Source organism: Crocodylus porosus, unplaced genomic scaffold (assembly GCF_001723895.1).
Source record: "Crocodylus porosus isolate Cpor-Errol unplaced genomic scaffold, CroPor_comp1, whole genome shotgun sequence".
Taxonomy (NCBI): Eukaryota; Metazoa; Chordata; order Crocodylia; family Crocodylidae; genus Crocodylus; species Crocodylus porosus.
The window spans coordinates 1,355,873-1,374,406 of NW_017728932.1; the positions used below are offsets into that span (position 1 = coordinate 1,355,873).

The following is an 18,534-nucleotide window of genomic DNA, read 5'->3' on the forward strand; positions in this document are numbered from 1 at the left end:
CTGAGGGGGATCTAGTGGCCTGTTACAAACTAGTCAGGGGGGACCAGCAGGCACTGGGGGAGGCCCTGTTCCCCTGAGCGCCACCAAGAGTGATCAGGAATAACAGTCACAAGCTGGCAGAGGGTAGATTCAGATTAGACATCAGGAGGCGCTACTTCACGGTCAGGGCGGCTAGGATCTGGGACCAACTTCCAAGCAAAGTGGCGCTGGCTCCTACCCTGGGGGTCTTGAAGACAAGGCTAGACAAAAACCTTGCTGGGGTCATTTGACCCCAGTACTTTTTCCTGCCAAGGCAGGGGGTTGGACTTGATGATGTGCTCACGTCCTTTCCGACCCTACCAACTATGAAACTATGAAACTGAGACACAGAGTAGAGCAGTGACTTGCCCAAGATCACCCAGGAGACCAGTGGTAGTGCCAGGAGGGGAGCCTAAATGGCAATTTAGTGCTCAGTTTCCTCAAATGCAGTGCTTCCCTCTGCCCAGCAGCCCCAGTGTGTGTGTGCAGAGCACTGCTCAAGGAAGGACGTTGTGCTTTGCAAGTGACTGCTCTGCTTGCCCATGCACTCTAGTTTAGATCACCTAACACACCAGGGGCTTCTAAGGTACAGACCCTAATACAGGCTACATGGAGTACCTGCATGCTTCAATGTGTATGCCATTGTGTGTGCTCACTAGGATGAGGCCACTGAAGGGAAGGAGGGGGAAGTGCTTAAAAGAAAGCAGCAGCACAAGTTATGAATTCTTTGGCCAGAAAGATGCTCCCCTGGTTTTCATAGCTAGTGTGGAACAGGCCCGACCAGATTAAAACCAGTTCCATGGCTAGTTCCTATCTAGCCTAGGATTTGGTTCTCAAAACCCAGTTAGACCCAGGTGATAATGCCAGGGAAACCATGTTTATAAATTATTCTAGAAGATGTGGCTGTGCTTCTTGTAGTGTGGAGCCTAGGAAGAGCCTAGGAAATAGAAGTGGAGAAGGTCTAGATTAGAACCTGGTTATCAGATAACTGAGGTGTAACTGGTTCCCCATCAAGCCGGCACTGGCTGCCAAGACAGGGCTAGCCAGTGCCAACGCCCTCAGTCATTGAAAGGGAAGCTAGACCTGAGCACCTCCATGAAAACCTGTCCCAACGAGGCAGCACAAAACATGCAGCCTTCTACCACCTGGTACCTCTCAGGGCAGGGATGGCCCCCTGTAAGACAGAGCAAGCTACAGGCTTTGGGCTCAACTGGAGCTAGCTGTGCCCAGCATTGTTAGGCAGCCCTTGCAGTCTCTGTAGTATTTCTTCAGTATTTCTTCTTAAGAGCACAGGCCACTCTTTAGACATGCTTTTCTGTTCCCTAGCAGCTCACTCTACTGCAGTCCCCCAGCTCCTGGCTCAGCATACAAGCCTGGTCCCAAACCAGGCCCTCAGCTCTCAATCCCTTTCAATCCAGGGAGCAAATGGAGCCAGAATTTGAATTCCAGGTCTGAAGTCTCTACCCAGCCCTTGTCCCAGATTGGGTCTGAAGTGGGAAGGGAAACCAGTTTTGATTTCAGACCATTGAGGAACCAGCAGACTCCATGAGATTTCCACCATGTAGCACCAGAATTTCCGGAGAGATTTCAAAGCTGTCCAGTCCAAACTTTCCGCTTGGCATTTAGGCCTTCAACCCCAGCTGAGGCCTGAAGCAGAAACTTTGTGCCATTCTGACTAGGCTTTCTGCCCAGGGCCCCTGTTTGGATACATCCCTGCTTGATTTTCATTCTGCAAAGTGAACTCAACACTGAAGACTCTTGCTGATAAAGCTGCTGCTGCTGAAAATAATTGTACTAGCCAATCAAGGAGCAGCTGCAGCAGGATGACATGATGTCTGGATGATGTCTTGAATTTTAAAAGGCTTAGGGAGGACACCCCATGGAGGAGCCTCTACGTGCAATAGAAGGCAGTGAGGAAGAGGGGCTGGGGTAGGGGCAAAAGCTTTATCTCCGTGGTCTTTAACAAATGGTTCAGCAGGTGGCAGACAGGAGCTCTGAGACTGCTTCTCAGAGCTCCTCACTCCCCCACATGACAGTGCCTGGTTGTTGTTTTAGTTTAATCTGCATAAGCCACACGTTTTCTGCCTCACTGAAAAGATGATGCAGATGAGCCTCCCATGGCAGAGGAAGCAGCTAGGGGGATTAAGCCATTGCCCACAAATAAAAGCTTGGGTTTTGTCATTTGCTTTCAGTGTTGATTTCCAGCCTGCTCGGCCAGCTCAGGGGATTGGTGAGAGCCAGTTGCCTCTTTGATTCCAGCTCAGGTCAGTAGTTCAGTGACCTCTGTAGTTTAGTGGCTGTGGTGTGATGAGCTGGAGGTCTTGGAGCTGCTCCATGCTGCATTTTGCAGAGTGGGAGTCTTGGTCAAGCAGTAGAAAGTCACGTGATGGTCAGAGCCCTCTAGGTGCTGCTATCACGTCATAGTCACAGCTACCTCACCTCAACTTTCCATTGTGACAAGGTCTTATCCATCAAGCAAAGATGTTTGCTTAAGCATTTCAAAATCTGCTGGCAGAGAAACATCATCTTGGCCTGATTCACAAGTTAGCAGAGTCTCTCAGGTTACAAAGGGTAGAATTTGGCCCACTGTACTAGAATGTAAGCTGCCCTGTAGGCTTTTGCTTCATCTGTAAGACTATTTTCTTGCCAAAATTGTGAATGTTTCTGAGTGTGCGGAGAGGCAAAGGATTGAAATGCAAGCGATAAGTGAACTACAGTCACTGAAACGAATGGTTCAGATAAAGGGAGGCTGCCTTCTGGACATACGTTGTGGCTGGGTATAGACCACTCAGATGGGCAGAGGCTCACTAGACAGGGATAGAGGATTTGCTCACCCAGTCCACAGTCGCTCCACCCCACGTCAGTCCATACTCACCACATACTGGCTGTGCTCCTGAAGAGTCTGTTCGGTGGACTTCTAGAAGAAACGCTGGGAGTGGCATCTGCTTTCATGAAGTCAGAATGACTCCTGAAGGCTGCGTGCCTCAGAGCTGGGCTCATCCCCCTCCCCTCAGCACAGTCTGAATTCGGCATTTAGTTTCAGGCCAAATGCAGGAAACGTACTCCTCAGTTAACCACTCTTCCCTAGATAAGGTCCTGGGTCCTTGCTCCCTGGTGCTAACCCTTGCAAAATCCTGGCTTCCCATTACTGCTGTGTGCAGCACAAGGGGAGGGGAGGGGAGGGGGGGGGAATGAGCTCATTATTATTCCAGTCTGGTGGTATTGAGCTGGAGAGGAGCTAAACCAATTGCCCAGAAAGACAAGTAATTAGAAATGGGCTTAACAGGTAAGGAGGAGAAATGATGTTATTTCCCACAAGCTTGGCTTGTCCCACCATATTAGTTTGAAATGTCTGGACAGCCCAGTGTAAGGAGCAGTCTGCAGTGGTCCTTTGCTGGGGTAAAGTGATGCTGCCAGACCTGAACAGTCTGTTGCTCAGTTGTAAACTAGTCACTGTGTGCAGCCTGCTTAGGAGACGCCGATTCCAGGCATCGTTCAAGCACTGGTGACATCTGACTCTGAAGCTTTAGCAGCAGTTTGGGTGACTTCCAGGATGCAGTGCTTTTGTCAAGCCAGTCACCAGATGCAGGCTGTGACATAATTATACCCATACATTCTGGCATAAAGCACCCTTAGGTGAGGCAGTAGCAGCAGCCGGCCTGGGGCATTACACAGCTGTCTGATATATGATGGTAATCTGCACCATTCCTGTCCGAGCCTCCGTGGTGCTAAGCGGCTGTCAGGATGACACACACCCTTTTGTAACATGCCCTGATGCTCTGGGGCCCCATGCAAAGAGTCATCTGTTATTTCTGTAGGGTTCTCTCATCAAGCTAAGATGCTTGACTGGTGTGTGGGTGGTTTTGAGGGAAATCTATCCTAGATGGATACCTGATCTAGGTCGCTGCTGGACTGCAGCAATATAAAGCTGTTACCCTTGAGTCTGTGCTTCCCCATGCCTGAAAGAACTTCTGATCAAGGTCATGCTACAGCAGCTTCTCCTTGGGCATCAGAAAGTGGCTGAAAAGTCTCGTGACACCACACAGACTGTTCCTGATGCAGGCATAATGATAAAAAGTAGGGCGTAGTGAACACTTAGCTTCCAGGATGAGACTTTCAAAGCAAACTATAGAGACCTACTGAAGTCCTGGAGACAAGATTTTTTGCTAATTAAATCTGCTGCACATTGCAGCTCCTTAGTCTGCTTTGCAAAACCTCAGCCCTTAGCTTTATTCCCCGTGACATTCTTCCAAATGGTTCCATAGTCCTGCCATGTGTACATGAAAAGAGTTAATAAATCCCTCTCTAACACTTGGGCACACACACAAATATCTGCATGACACACTATAAAAGACTTGCTAAAAGCCTAGCCATGAAACATAGCTAGATTTTGAGCACCTGAAGTCGGAGGTATTTTGATCTTTGTTTTGCCTAAAGCAATTTAAAAAAAAATTATTGCAAAATGCTGGTTCTTGATTCATATTTCAACCCCTACATCCCCCCTCCCCCAAAAAACCAAAACTGGGTTGATCAAAGCCAGAGGGTAGTCTACCCTTCTCTACAATGTATTAAAAATACAGCTTCATGAAGGGAAAACTAAATGGTCACTGAGCAACCAAGCAATTTGTTAACCAAAGAGTCTTAGACTGTCCCAGGGCCAGTTGTCTACACCGTGGTTTGTTATCTGCTGGCCCTCAGCACTAAGCCCCTTGGTAGGTGCAACTGGAAAGAAAAGATAAGTAGCTGAAGCTTTGATGAGGTTTCTTAGGACATGTCCATTTCTAATAAACAAACCATGCCCTATAAATGCAGGCCATCAAATTGCTTTGCTCCCTCTGCTGCTGACTACTCAAGCTAACCTCTTCCAAACATGCGTGGATTAGACTGTGCAGGATGAAATGACTGTGACTTCTCCTTATTTTTATAGGGATGGTTCTGTGGACCAGAACCTCAGGTGGTGTAAACAGGGGCAACTCTATTGTAATCTGAATGGCCGCACCCATTTCCACCCACTGAGAATCTGCCCTAACGTTTCACCCACCAGCAGTAAAATGGCTTCCCTGTGCATGTCCATCCATGAAGTTTTCCTCATGCCAATTGTTACCATCACAGACAAGTTTGAAGTGAAAGCCATTGCAAACATGTCTAGTTTCAGCCAGCTCGGAAGAGGGCAAGCCAGCTATTTGTCTTCTACTGTGGCAGTAGAAGAGGTATCCTGTGCGAGACTGGCAGGCTGCAGGACCGAGGGATGGATGAACATAACAGACTGGCTCTGTAAACCATCACTGAATGAAGCAAACCAGTGAATGACCTGTGGAGCAGGCCAGTGCTCTGAAGACATCGGACACCCCCATCTGTAGGGGGTGTAACAAGCCTTTGCCACCAGCTGTGGACGCAGACAGTCTAGCCAGGTTCAAAAACAGACTGGACACATTCTTGGAGGAAAGGGGCACCAGTAGCTAGTGTGCCTGGGCGCGGGATGCAGCCTCTGAATCAGAACTTCCTAGACCTTAAATGCTGGAGGCTGCAAGTGAGAGAGGAACTGTGGGACAAACCCTGGTCAGACCCAGTTCACTCTCCCTTTCAGCATCCCCTCTCTGCCACTGTGACAGAGGGCACTGGGCAAGACAGCCCTATGGTCTGACCCAGTTAAGGGCAGTTCTTATGTTTTTCAAAACAGCAGAGTAGGTTTCCCCCTGCAATTATAGGCCCATTGGAATTAAGACTCCATTGAACTGTGGATCAGGCCCAGACATGGCTTCTTTGAACATCACTCTTGGACTTCCCCCTCTCAGTGGAGGAAGGGCATGCTTTTCCCTGGTGAGGGTGATGGTACTGTACATGGCCAGCAGCCAGGGGGACAGTCCTTCCTCAGCCAGGCTGCGAGGGGTAAAATACCTGTGAGGGATTACCTAATCTTACAGCTTTTTTGTTTGGCTTCATGTCCCAACACTCAAAACTAAGAATAAAACACATCCTGTCCTAGCCTTGAGAGTACACCACAGTGAAAATGACTGGGAGATCGTGTCCTCAAGCTCTGGGAAATCTCAAGAATTTACCCTTTGCATTTCATGCCCCTGTTTGTGCCTGAGTGGGAGCCCTCTGAGATCCTTCCTCCAGACCTTCTCTTTAATCTCCACCACACAATGTGGCAGACACAGCCTTCAAAAGTAGGGACAGAACTACCCTCCTTGCCAGTTTTTTCCAGACTATTGGCTGATGCTCTTGCCCCAGTCAAACCTCCCTGGCAATGATGCTCTTGCCCCAGTCAAACCTCCCAGGCAATGGGCTTCTAGGAGTTCTCGTGGGAGACTGTTCCACAGCCTAACAAAGGCAATGTTGCTTCCTCTCTAGAAGAAATGATCATACCATGTCAAAAGAGGTATCTGAGTTATGCCCAGCCATGTTCACAGCCCATGACATCCATTAGCAGTCACAAGTGCAGCTTGCCAGTCATTTCTACCAGGATGGGCCTTTAACATTGACCAGGTATGTGGTCTGTGTGAGCTGAAAAAGTGGCCTCTTTTCATCCTGTCAACCCTTCTCACAGGTCTGCTGGACTCCATCGGCATCTCTATAGCTCTTTCTGGGTGGTGTGCTTCCCTTGTCCTTGGGTGAACACGCTGCCTGACAAGGCTGGATATAGCACCGTGTCTCAATGTGTATTTGTGACATTCCCAGAGGAGGGAAGCAACCTTTGTCATGATAAACAATCTCATTCCCAGAACAGTTAAGCCAATGGTTAGGCTTCCGCACAAACATCAAGAAAAGAAAGTGCTTTTAAAAATGCTTTCATATGTTATGTTTGGCCAACTTACTTCCTGCAGGTAAGGTTTATTTCTGCTTGTGTTCCCTAAAAGGGACAATACACCAATAAAGAAACCTCCTCCCATTAGCACACACACACGAACACACCCCTTTGCACATCCAGCACATTCACACAGAGACGTATTCAGACATACACACACACGTGTGTGTGCACAAACACACACTCTCCCCTCATCTCCTCCTTCTACTACCCTGCTTTGATCAGGCAGCCTCATGACAAGCACACCAGGGTGAAAATCAGGTATTACAACAGCAGCCGGGACCTCCTCCCCAGTGGCGCACAATATGCTCCCCAGCCTTGCGGTCTTCTGCTTTGTCGAAGAAACCCAACAGCAGCAACACAATGGACAAAGACGGTGCATCAGGGAAAATGTCCAGTCTTCCTCGAGTTCTTTTACAGTCTCTTGTCTCCTGCTCACCGGAGGGAGCTAACTGGAACAAATACTCTGTAGAAATACTTCAGTATTTTCCTCCCTCTCTCTCAATCTGTCTCTCGCGCTCTCTTTTTTTTCTGGATCGTGAGTACAGCTGTAGATTCAGTGAGCTGGTTCAATTACAATAAAATACACAGTATATATTGTAAAGGACTCATTGGACACCAAGTGGTCTGTTCTTGGAAAGTTCATTTGTGTGTTGTGCAAAGGATACACAATATGAACTGATTATCTATCTATCTATCTGTCTATCTGTCTGTCTATCTACCTACCTACCTACCACTGTTTTTCTTTCAGTCTTCACATCTCAGTCTCTCTTTCTCTCTCTCCAGTTAATCTCTGTCTAATCTCTCTCCATTAAGATAGAGTTTTCCACAGCAAGCACTGTGGGTGCTCAGCTCCCAGCAGGATCAGGCTTTTTCTCCTTCTTTCCTGACTCCCTTCAGCTGCTTTTTTCCAGTGTTGCTGTTTCCATGGCAATGTTTGCTACTACAAGAGCAGATCCCCTGACAATAGGTCTAGATATACACTATCAACTGGGGGAAAATGCCACGGGTGTGGCCATCAGCAAAGGGTGGCAGAGGTGAGGGTGGCAGGGAGTTAGTAATTACGACTTAGCACTAGAGCTGCTACTCTCTGCAAACGCCCGGGGCTTTGCCAGCAGGGCTTGCTGTTGCTGCAACTTACTTCAGCTCAGGCTCAGTCTACGCAGCCCAGCCTACCATCCTCTTCACCCTAAGTGCTTTGGATGCCACTGATGAGCTCCCAGTTCTAGAAGGGAGATAAGAAATGTGTTGCCAGTCAGCACAGCACTGCAACCTGCATGAAATCAGCCGGCACTTTTGACTTTGGGAGCTGGCAGTTTGATTTGCTTGTTTGTCATAGAAAACATGGGGAGGGGATGGGGCCACAGAAAGACACTAATGGGAAAGGAGCTCAAATGATGAATACAAAGATGGAATGAGACCAAAAAAGAAGAGAAGAGGGAGAAAAGCATTGCAATGCATCCCAATGTGCAGTGAGAGTTATTCCCAGATGCTGAGAGCTGTTCAGTGGTCTGGGGAGCTGGGTTGGTAGGCCTCAGGCTGCGGTAAGTTCTCCAACAGTCTGTCTTTTTCTAAAGGACATGCCATAGCTCAGAGTCAAGTGTTTGATTCAGGAATCCCTTGCAGAGGCCCAGTGTCCTGCAGATGGTCAAACAAGGCCATTCTGCCTTCCAGCTGAGCAACAAAGCGGGCAAGTGTTCACATCATGATAACCACCGGCACCACTAGCGCAGGCTGACCCCATGCTAACTGCCGCAGAAGACAAGCCAAAGGCTGGCTAGACCTTGGGGAGGAGGTATCACTGGTCCTTCCAGGAGAGAGGTGGGCCACACTAATAGAGTGGCATGAAGACCACCTCTCCTGCCCAGAGCAGGCTGTATCTGATCAGCAAATTCAGTCTACTGAGCTGTCAGGCCAGCAAGCTGGTCAGGTTTAACACTTCATGGTAACAACCGCAGGCAGAGCCCACTTCCAGGAACAGCCGCTTGGGATGAACTTCAGGGAAGTGGCATGGTCCAAAGACAAGGGCACACACCTGTGAGCCCAGCAGGGGCACTCTCTTCCTCTTTTTGCCATTGTCTGGCCTCCCACTTTGTCTCTTCAGACTGGAAACTCTTTGGGGCATTGGCTGTCTCTGCCTGCGTTTGTATAGCACACAGCATGCTACAGCCCTAATTTGGAGAGTGCTGCTAGATGCTCACACCTTCGCAGCAGTATGGGGAGAGGCCTGATAAAAGCATCTGGTTTGGACATAGTCATTTGCAAGTGCTTGTGCAACTGGATCACAAACCATGTGCGGCATTGGTGAGGCCACAGAAGGCGTACTGCGTCCAGTTTTGGGCGCCGCACTTCAAGAGGGATGTGGATAACCTTGAGAGGGTTCAGAGGAGGGCTACTCATATGGTTGAGGGCCTGCAGGTAAGTCCCTGTGAAGACAGACTGAGGGACCTGAATCTCTCCAGCCTACACAAGAGGAGGCTGAGAGGTGATTTTGTGGCTGCCTACAAACTCATGGGGGCGGGGAGTCATCAGGGAATAGGGGATACTCTGTTTACCACGGTGCCCTTCAGGGTTCCCAGAAATAATGGCCACATACTAAAGGGGAATAGATTTAGATTGGACATAATGAAGAAATTCTTTATGGTGAGGGTTGCCAAAATATGGAATGGGCTTCCAAGGGAGGTGGTGCTTTCCCCTACCACGGAGGTGTTCAAGAAGAGATTAGACAGGCATCTGGTTGGGGTTACTTAACCCCAGAGCTCTTTCCTGCCTGGAGCAGGGGGTCGGTCCCAATGACCAGCCAAGTCCCTTCCGACCCTAGAAATCTATGAAATCTATGTGGTGAAATTAAAGTCATGGTGCAAGGGACCCTCATCATCTGGCTGGGAAAGTGGAAGTAGGACCAGCTTCCCAGAGCCCAGTACCCCATAAGGTTTACCCATGTGCCCCCAGGAGCACAAGGGTGGTCCAGGCCCCATTGTGTTGCTGCTGCCAGCGCCAGTCAAGGCACCCCTCTGTGGCAGCCAGGGCTGGTGAAGTGGTCTCCTGCCTGCCAGCTGGTGGAGTACAGATTGTTTCATCTGTACTTTTCTGAGGCTTTTCTGAGGGATTTTTCTCACCTCTGTCCCTGAGCTGCTGCTGATCCAGCTTGCTTTGCTACTGGGGACATGAGCTGGGCTTGATATGCGGCAGAGAAGCTTGCCATGAGCCAACGCAGACACGAAGGAGGGAGACAAAGCCTTGGCTGGGATGATGCAGTTGGGGCTGGTCCTGCTTTGAGCCAGGGGGTTGGAGTAGATGTGACCTCCAGAGGTCCCTTCAACCCTCCTTGTCTATGATTCTATGATGCTATGAGACAAGGTAATCAGTTTGCTTCTTGGGCTGCTACACACACTCACTGTCTCGACTGCCACACACTGCTTGTGCCAGGAGCTAATCCAGAGTGACACGGGGCAGCTGGTGCCACCTTAGTCAGGGGGGCTCATGCCCCCCTAGTGACCAGGGGGATCCCCCCCACAGCCAATCTTGCTGACCAGGAAGCCTTCCCCCCCGCCCGTCACCTAAGCAAGGAACGCGTTCTACCGGGGGGGACCACCGCACTCTCAGGGGGTGCACGTGCATCCCCGTGCACCCCCTATGCATCGCCACTGGGTCTAAGGCAGAGCAGCTTTGGGCTCCCAGGGGCATCACAGAAGCTGCAGTTGCCCAGGCCTGCTCAAAGTCCTCTCCTGTTGGAAGGTTTCGGTGTAGAGAAGCGGTGACAGCACGGTGCCAGGTCCTGGGGTAAAGCCGCAATCCCAGCCCACAGAACTGGTGCCCATCCCCATGGTGTGGGGGGAATAGATCATGCCTGAGACAGAGCAACTAGAGCAGCAGGCTGGGCCCCACCAGTACAGCGGCTGGCACTACGGTCCGCTGAGCTCTCTCTGAGCCTTGCTCCAGTGCCCATGGGCACAAACCCAAGGAAACACCTCAAGCCTTGGCTCTTGGTCACCCATTCCCTCCAAAACCATGAGAGGGCCTCAAAAAAGAACCGAAATAAAACCCTATTAGAAGAAACCCAGGTCACTTCAGGGGGGCTGGCCTAGGTCCCCAGCTAGCCCTTGATGCCTGACACCCATGCAGTGGAACAGCGACGGACGGGGGGACCCAGGGCCACCATTGGAAGAAAACCTCTGCATCCTCTAGTTGAGTCACTGCCTCCTTCACCTCTTGCCTGGGGGAAGCCATGAGACAGATCTCTGGGCTGCCCATGAGACAGGATGTTTCCAAGGGTTGGACTTGTGCTGCGGAGGTACCATGAAGGGGAGACTGATCACACGTGCTCCCCCCACCAGACTCTACGCCCCGCAGCACTGAGGCTGAGAAGGGACCTGGCCCAGCAGCCAGGGGATGGAGCAGCAGGTCCCCGGGGCTGGTGGGAAGCAGCCGGGTGTGTGCCGGCACCTCGCCAGCAGGGGAAGCTGGGCTGCAGGATGTCAGGGCTTGGCTGGCAGCAGCTGGAAGGCTCCTGCGCAGCGGCAGGCGGCACGGTGTCTCGGGAACAGACTCCCCCGCCTGGAGGCGAGGGAGCGGGAAGGCGCTGGCCCATTCCCAGGACCAGTACCCTCCCCCCGCCACGGCCAGCCTCCTCATCACGCTCTATTATCACTGCAGCTGTAAGAGCAGCGTGCGGCGCCGCAGATGGGCCCTGTCAGTCTCCTGTGATTGAGGCAAAAAGCAATATTAGCTTCCCCCCCTGCAGCCCCACCTCCAGCCCTGGCAGTGCCCAGACAGCAACAAGGGACCTAGCCGTGCCCTCGCTGTCACCTTGCAGGGCTGCCAGCCACCCCAAACAGGCTCTGGCCTTGCCCTCATGCCCCCACTACCGCAGCCCAGAGCTAGCTGTGAGCAGACAGCTACCCACATGCCGTGGCTGCTAATAAGTCTGTAACTATGGCTCCAGGTGGCTGGGCTCAGACTGGCCCATGCGGGGGTGGCCACTGAGGGTGCTGTGTGGGTACCCTCTGCTCTTGCAGGGTGAGGATGGTGGGGGAGCTGCAAAGCCACAAAACTGCTCTCTTCCATCGCTCTGCTGGCCTGCCTCAGCCACCCCCACAAAGGGGTCAGCTCACAGGACCCACAGCCCCGTTGGTTGGCTTCTCCAGGCTCTGCCCCCAGCCAGTGCAGCAGCCTGCATCCTCGGTGCCCAGCCAGAATGGTCCCTTGCCTTGCCTTGGCCTAAAAGTTGTGGGGACTCAGACCCCTGCACACACTGCAGGAGCCTGTCTGGCAGCAGCAGCAGGGTTGGGGAGGACCTTGTCTGTCCACACCCATTGGCTTCATGCCCCAGTCTGTACCTGGGACTGGACATGCCCCCCAGATTGACTGTGAGCTGGCACCAAAGGGGCTGCTCCAGAGGAGGCCTCCGCAGATGCAAGGGGGGATGACTACAGCATCCCCCCTGGCAGCTGACTACAGAGCAGGTCATGGGGGCACTCAGCCTCTCCCCCGTAGCTTGTGAACCATTAATGTCTCCACCTTGCCCACAGGCACCTTCACAGGCTGGATGGTAGCAAGTCTAATGCAGCTGTGCCTCAACACACCCTGCAGAGCCCGACTGAAGGGCTCCTCAGAGACCCAAGACAAAGCGCAAGGTGGTTACCCCAGCCCATCATAAAAGAGTCTGTGGGGGTGCCCATAAAGAGGCCACAGGTGCCAGCTGCAAGGACAGCTGGGCTGGTAGGCCAGCTCAGACCTGTGCTGCTGGCTCAGGTGACTAGGAGGCTTTCAGGGCCAAATCTGTGGGAAGCAGAGGGAAGGAGGGGCTGGGGCAGCATGGGCAGAGAGGGCGCAGAGCCACAGTTGGAAGGAAGGAGTGGCTGGAAACTGCAAAGGGGCCTGGGATTATAAATCATCTTGCCTTCACTGCGCTGAGCGCTGGCTCCCAGGAAGTTGAGCAGCTGCAGGGCAGCAGATGGGCTCTGGCTTTGAATGAGTGTCTCCCATGTGAGAAAGGGCATCAACTCCAGGACACAAAGATGGGTGAAAGCAAGTAACTGCGCACTGGACATTCACTGCCAGATGGGGCACTGGATAGCAGGGGTGCCTTGGCCTGTGGAGCCTAAACCAACAGACTGGGGAAGAAGGGGAGCAGTTGGCACGTCATGCTGTTGATGGAAAAGGCCATGTGCAGCTCAGGTGGACACAGCTCCACACTGGCAGAAAAGCATTGGCAAGGTGGGGAATAGAGCTGGCAGCCCATTGTGGGGTATAACAAGCCCTGGGCCCTGACAGCCGCCCTGAAGGCTGACTCCACCCTTCCCTGTGCACTTCAGCTCCAGGAAAGGGTCCTGTCAGGGTCCAGCATGCTTCGCTGTTGTTCCTGGCTTTCAGGAGGGCGAAGTCATCCAGCCACCCATGGCCCAAGCTGCCCTGGCCTTATCTACCCACTTCCCCCCTCCTCTGCTGCCACTTGTCCACCAGCCGATCCAACTCCCCAGCCACGTGCTCATGACTCACCCACCCTTCCCTCAGCCACCCACTGAACCCTCGTGCTCACCCTCCTCCCCTTCGCTCTGCACTGCCTGACCTCAGCCCGCTTGCTAGGTTATGAGCACCTGCAGTTTCTGATGTCACCATCTGCAAACACAGCAACCCCTACCCTGGCACACGCTGTCAGCAGAGCAGCTGCCAGAGAAAGGTTTTTTTCCAGCCTGAATGAAAACAGCCACCACTGCTCAAATGCAGCCCGACCAATTGCAACACAGCAGGGAGGAGCACAGCAAGGACACTTGCAGGCAGGCCCGCTGCTCTGTACCTCAACAAAGCCCTTCTCTCACCGTGGGCGACTGGTGTGGCCTTAGTGGGGGGGGGGGGGGCACATGCCCCCCCTGTGACCAGTCCAGCCAACCAGGGCTGGAGCCACTTCTGGGAGCAGCTGCAGCAATCAGCCAGTGCCTGCAGGGAGGCACCAGCGCTCCCACCTGCCACCCTGCCCATCGCCTAAACGACAGCATGGCTGGGCAACGGGGTGCACCAGCGCTCTCAGGGGGTGCATGTACACCCCCTATGCATCACCACTGTCTCTCACCATGACACACAAACACACACATGTCACTTGTTCCCCTTGAGCCCTCTGCAGATTGTATATAAAACGTGAAATCACAGACTCTGCCCAAGCCAGGTAAAAGCCAAGCAGCCCCTGGAGAGTCCTGCTTTTTTAAACATTGGCCAACAGGCTGTGCCTTTGCATTGCATGTATACTGCAGCAGTTTTGCAGCACCAGCTGAGACCAGTGGCCTGTTGTCCTTGAGGAGCTGGCACAGCAAGATAAAGTGACTTGACCAAAGTCAGCTGTGGCAGAGCCTGGAGACTCCCAAGCCTGTGCCTTTGCCATCAGGCATAGTCTAGCCTGCCATGCTAGAGCTGCTGGGAGAAGCTCATCCCGGAGAAAGAGAGCTACTGACCTTCCCTAGCATTGCTCAAGGGTAAACATGAGCCTCATCCAAGCTGCCTCTGGGGTCTGGGCAGACAGCTGCAAGAGTGTCCTCAAGGCCAAATCCTTTCATGTCTCTGTGCTCCAGACATGGTAAGGGTATCTGAGCAGCTGCCCTGTGAGCTCTCCTAATGAACACTGATAGGGAAAGTTGGGAGGGGGTTCAGAGAAGAATTAGAGGCTGGAGGGACTGTGGCCTGCTTGCCAAGGGCTAACTGAGAACAGCTAAAGGAGAACAGTCCCTCTGGAAGGTGTAGCGACCCAGGAGAGAGGAGCTGTTTATAACACAGAGTAACGGCGTTGGCATGTAACTAACAGAGGACTGAGACTGGATGGCAGGAAAAGCTTCCCTAGGCTGGGGTGGCTTAGACTGCAGGGGGTACAGAAGACAGTATGTGCACATGAACTACGTGCACGAGGGGTGGTGGCAGGGGGCTTCCTTGATCACTCGTTCATAGGGCCACCACGTGCCTCGACTCGTGTGCAGGAAAACCCTCCAGGCGCCACCTCCGAGAGGGGTCGGTCACCCGGCAGTGGGTAGGAAATAGCGGGAACCCGCTGCTTAGCCCTGTGTGAAACGCAGGTCATTTGAACACGGCTGTGACAGACAACCCTTCCCATTCAGTTCCTGAGTGAACTGAGAGGATGTGATAGGACAGGCTGGCAAGCTAAGCTTACCTCCGCTCACCTTGCCAAGATTTCCAAGCCTGCAGGCTGGAAGATGAGCAGCGCCGCAGCCCTCTGTGACTCAGGACCTAGAAGATTCCAGGCAGGGACACGTGGCCAAATCCTGCGCCGGCCTCGGCTGGCACGGCTCCCTCCGCGCCAACGGAACGGCATCAGCTTACACCACCGGGGAGTTTGGCCAAGCGTGCTGCAAGAGATGCTGAGAGAACAGTTAAGAAGCTGGGATTTGGGACAACGTGAGCTGGGCCACGTGACACCGGGGACTGGGGGAGAGAAGAATCGCTCCTCTCCTTACCCTGGTGGGCAAGGGTGGCTTATGGGCTCATGGCGCTGGCCCAGCTATTACTGAAGCCAGCTGGAGCCTTACACTTCTTGTCAGTTGGAGCAAAGTTAGGACAACAGTGAATGCTTTTAAAAATACCTTTCTCTATTTTAAAAGGCTTTATTTTGTGGGAATCTTTGAAGGTGATCTGAAAAAAAGAGGTCTGTGCCCTTCTTTGTGTCTGCAGGATGCACAGAGAAAGCTCAGGCTCATTTGATCTTTTTACATTTGTCTCCTCTAGCCTGTTTGACTTGGAATGCACAAGAAATGACTGGAAACATGGCTGGCTGCTGGCATTAGAAATACCATCAAAGTAACACGCCCGGGGCTCAGTGCAGGGGCACCTGGTGAAATGGAGCGGTCGATATTCGACAAAGGGTCAGACTAGGCAACTAGATAGTTGCTTCTAGTTTTAAAACTATAAGAATCCGTGAATTTGAATTAAGAGAGTTAGGGAGAGCTTTTACTGCTCTGAGAGTCTAAAATTAGGGGGCTTTGCTTTTGTTAAGCCCCTTATTTAACTCAGACCCCTGAGAAACACTGCGGAGAAAAGACTTCTTTGTTAAAAATGTAACATTCTTCCCTGAAGGAAGGGCTGAGAAAGCTCATGGCACACATCCAATTACTCCCGCTGCCAAATCAGACCCAGCATCCCTGAGATTTCTGAGAGGAACAAAGAGCTCAAGGCAGAGAAACATCCATCCGGGCTTGCTCTGTCAACAGTGAAGCAGCAAATTCTCTGCCAAGACCCAGGGGGTGCGAGCGACTCGCCCCACCCTGCTCCTGACCCATCTTGCATTGTGCAGTCTGATCGGTGCTGCTCTCAGGCTGGGGAGCTGTCTCCTCTCCCCCCACCCTCTCCTTTGGACAGAGGGCAGCTGTAAGATGACAAACAGACTGGGAGTAAGTTGGCAGAGTCCAGGCCTGACTGATGTTCATCAGCAGTTACACGGCCCTGGTGTAATTTCCATTAATAGTGAGCTGAAATTCTTGGCTAAAAATAACTGGCTGCCTCTTCATAAGGAGCTGGCGGGAGGCAGCTGCTCCGTACAGACAGAGCTCGCTTTGCCGGGCTGCTGAGGTGGGACCTGCAGGAAGCGCAACATGTCGGAGCGCCGAGTGCCCTTCACCTTCCTTCGCGGCCCCAGCTGGGACCCCTTCCGGGACTGGTACCAGGGCAGCCGCCTCTTTGACCAGTCCTTCGGGATGCCTCACATCCCCGAGGACTGGTACAAGTGGCCCAGTGGCACCAGCTGGCCAGGCTACTTCCGCTTCATGCCCAGCCAGGCTGCTGCGCCCATGGTCGCCGCTGCTGCCAGCCCCATCATCACCTCGCCCACCGCCACCGGCATTGACTACAGCCAGGCCCTGAGCCGCCAGCTCAGCCGTGGCATCTCGGAGATCCGGCAGACCTCAGAGAGCTGGAAGGTCACCCTGGATGTCAACCATTTTGCCCCAGAGGAGCTGGTGGTGAAGACCAAGGACGGCATTGTGGAGATCACTGGTGAGTGCTGCCTTTAGCTTCTCCTGTCTTGGGTTGGAGCACAATTGGCCTCCCATGGGAGCCTTTCTATGAACCCATTCCTCACCTTATGCCTGGTGTAACTTAGCGACCAGCATGAGCTACCTGTTCCCTCCCAGGCCAGGTCTGTGAGGCTGCTCCAGCTCCCACCTAGCAGTGCCATGATGATCTTGTCAGCTCTAGAGACCCCCAGATCCTATCCCCAGATCTGATCACTGGCCCCAAGCCTCTAGATTTCGCCCAGTTGCAGGGTGGGGGGTGTATGCTGGCAGTGCTGGCTGTCTTGTGTCCTTGCAGTGTTAGACCCAGAGAGAAGCTGGCATAGCATCACTCCAGTGCCTGCCCCTCTGCAAAGCTGGCGGCTGAGGCCTCCATTTCCCCTGGCTCCCTTCTCAGCCAGACCCCTGCCTCCTCTTCCCTTCTCCTCCTGACCTCACTGCCTTGCTGAACTAGATAACAGCCCAGAGTGAGTTGCTCCCTCTGCTTTCAGCATGGGGGAGTTGCTGGCTCAGGTCCCTCCTTGATGTAACTCCTAAGGGGATTTGGTCCAAAGACGGTAGAGAAGGAAGAGCCCCACCTGCCTCAGCCCTACAAAGCCCCTGGACTTGGGAATGGAGGAAGGAGTCGATGTGGGGGTCAGATCAATTATTCAATCCGATTCCATTATTTTTAAAGTAGCCCTAGCAGCTTAAAACAGCAGCTCCTGCCCCCAGAGAGCCCCCAAAGGGCAGGGGAGGGAGACTGAGGCCCAGAGCTGAACAGGGACTTGCCCAAGGTGATGCAGTAGGTGTGTGGCAGAGGTAGGACTAAGACAGAAGCCATTCTCCCTGCCACAGACATCTGCCTGCACTGTGTCCCAAGGCCCTGGAAGTCTTACCCACAACCCAGGGCTTCTCCCAGGTGATGAGCAATCCAACACCAATGGGCCTGCTGGGCAGAGCTGCCCCAGATGCAGCAGTTGTCACTTTGGGGGAATCACAAATCACATTCCTTCCACCCTTTCTCCCCCACCCGATCCACATCAGCGCATTCACAGTCCTGGATCCCATCAGAGAAATGTGGGTGAAGGAGGGAATGGTAACAAAATACCTCCCCCCACCCTCAGTCCTCAACCAGTCCTACTCAGTTTCCCCTCCTCAAACAAAGTCTAACTGAAAACCCTGTGTACAATCATCGGACTCGATGATCTGTTGAGTTTCCTTCCGACCCTAGCATCTGTGAATCGATGAATCACCTAAACCCCCAACAAATTCGACCAGGTTTCAACCCAACCCAAAGAAACCAACACAGCTTTGACCTATAGCTTGGCCTGATTGCCTGTGAATCGTCCCCTCCCCCACTTTGTTCAGGGAATCTTTTAAACCACAGTCTTTTTGAGCCAGATCCCCAACCAGTGTAGACAGACATAGCAACATTGCTTTCAACAGTGCTATATCCATGTACACCCAGTGAAAAGCTGACCCTGCATTCAGGGTTTACTGGGAAGCCCAGAGCCAGGTGAGTGGCTGCACATTTTTTTTTCTGTAAAGCAGTTGCCCTGTTTTCTCATTAAATGCTCCCCTGGTGACCAGGAATGTATCTGTGGATAACAAGGAGCTGGCGGGCAGTGAGCCCATTAATTCCCTTCTGAGGGCTCCTTTTCCTTTAAAGCAATATAAGGGCACTGATCTGCTAGAATAACCATGAGAGCCGTCCCCTGA

General features: G+C 52.6%; 1 protein-coding gene across 1 annotated transcript in view; it reads left to right on the top strand.

The window, feature by feature from the left end:
- Positions 1-16,066: 16,066 nt before the first annotated feature.
- The window catches only part of HSPB1 (heat shock protein family B (small) member 1), a 9,496-nt gene continuing 7,028 nt past the window's right edge, over positions 16,067-18,534 (top strand). The window contains exon 1 of the mRNA XM_019545392.1: positions 16,067-16,816. Within this exon, the coding sequence (XP_019400937.1) occupies positions 16,417-16,816 (400 nt within the window). The 5' untranslated portion in view covers positions 16,067-16,416. The remainder of the gene's footprint in view (positions 16,817-18,534) is intronic.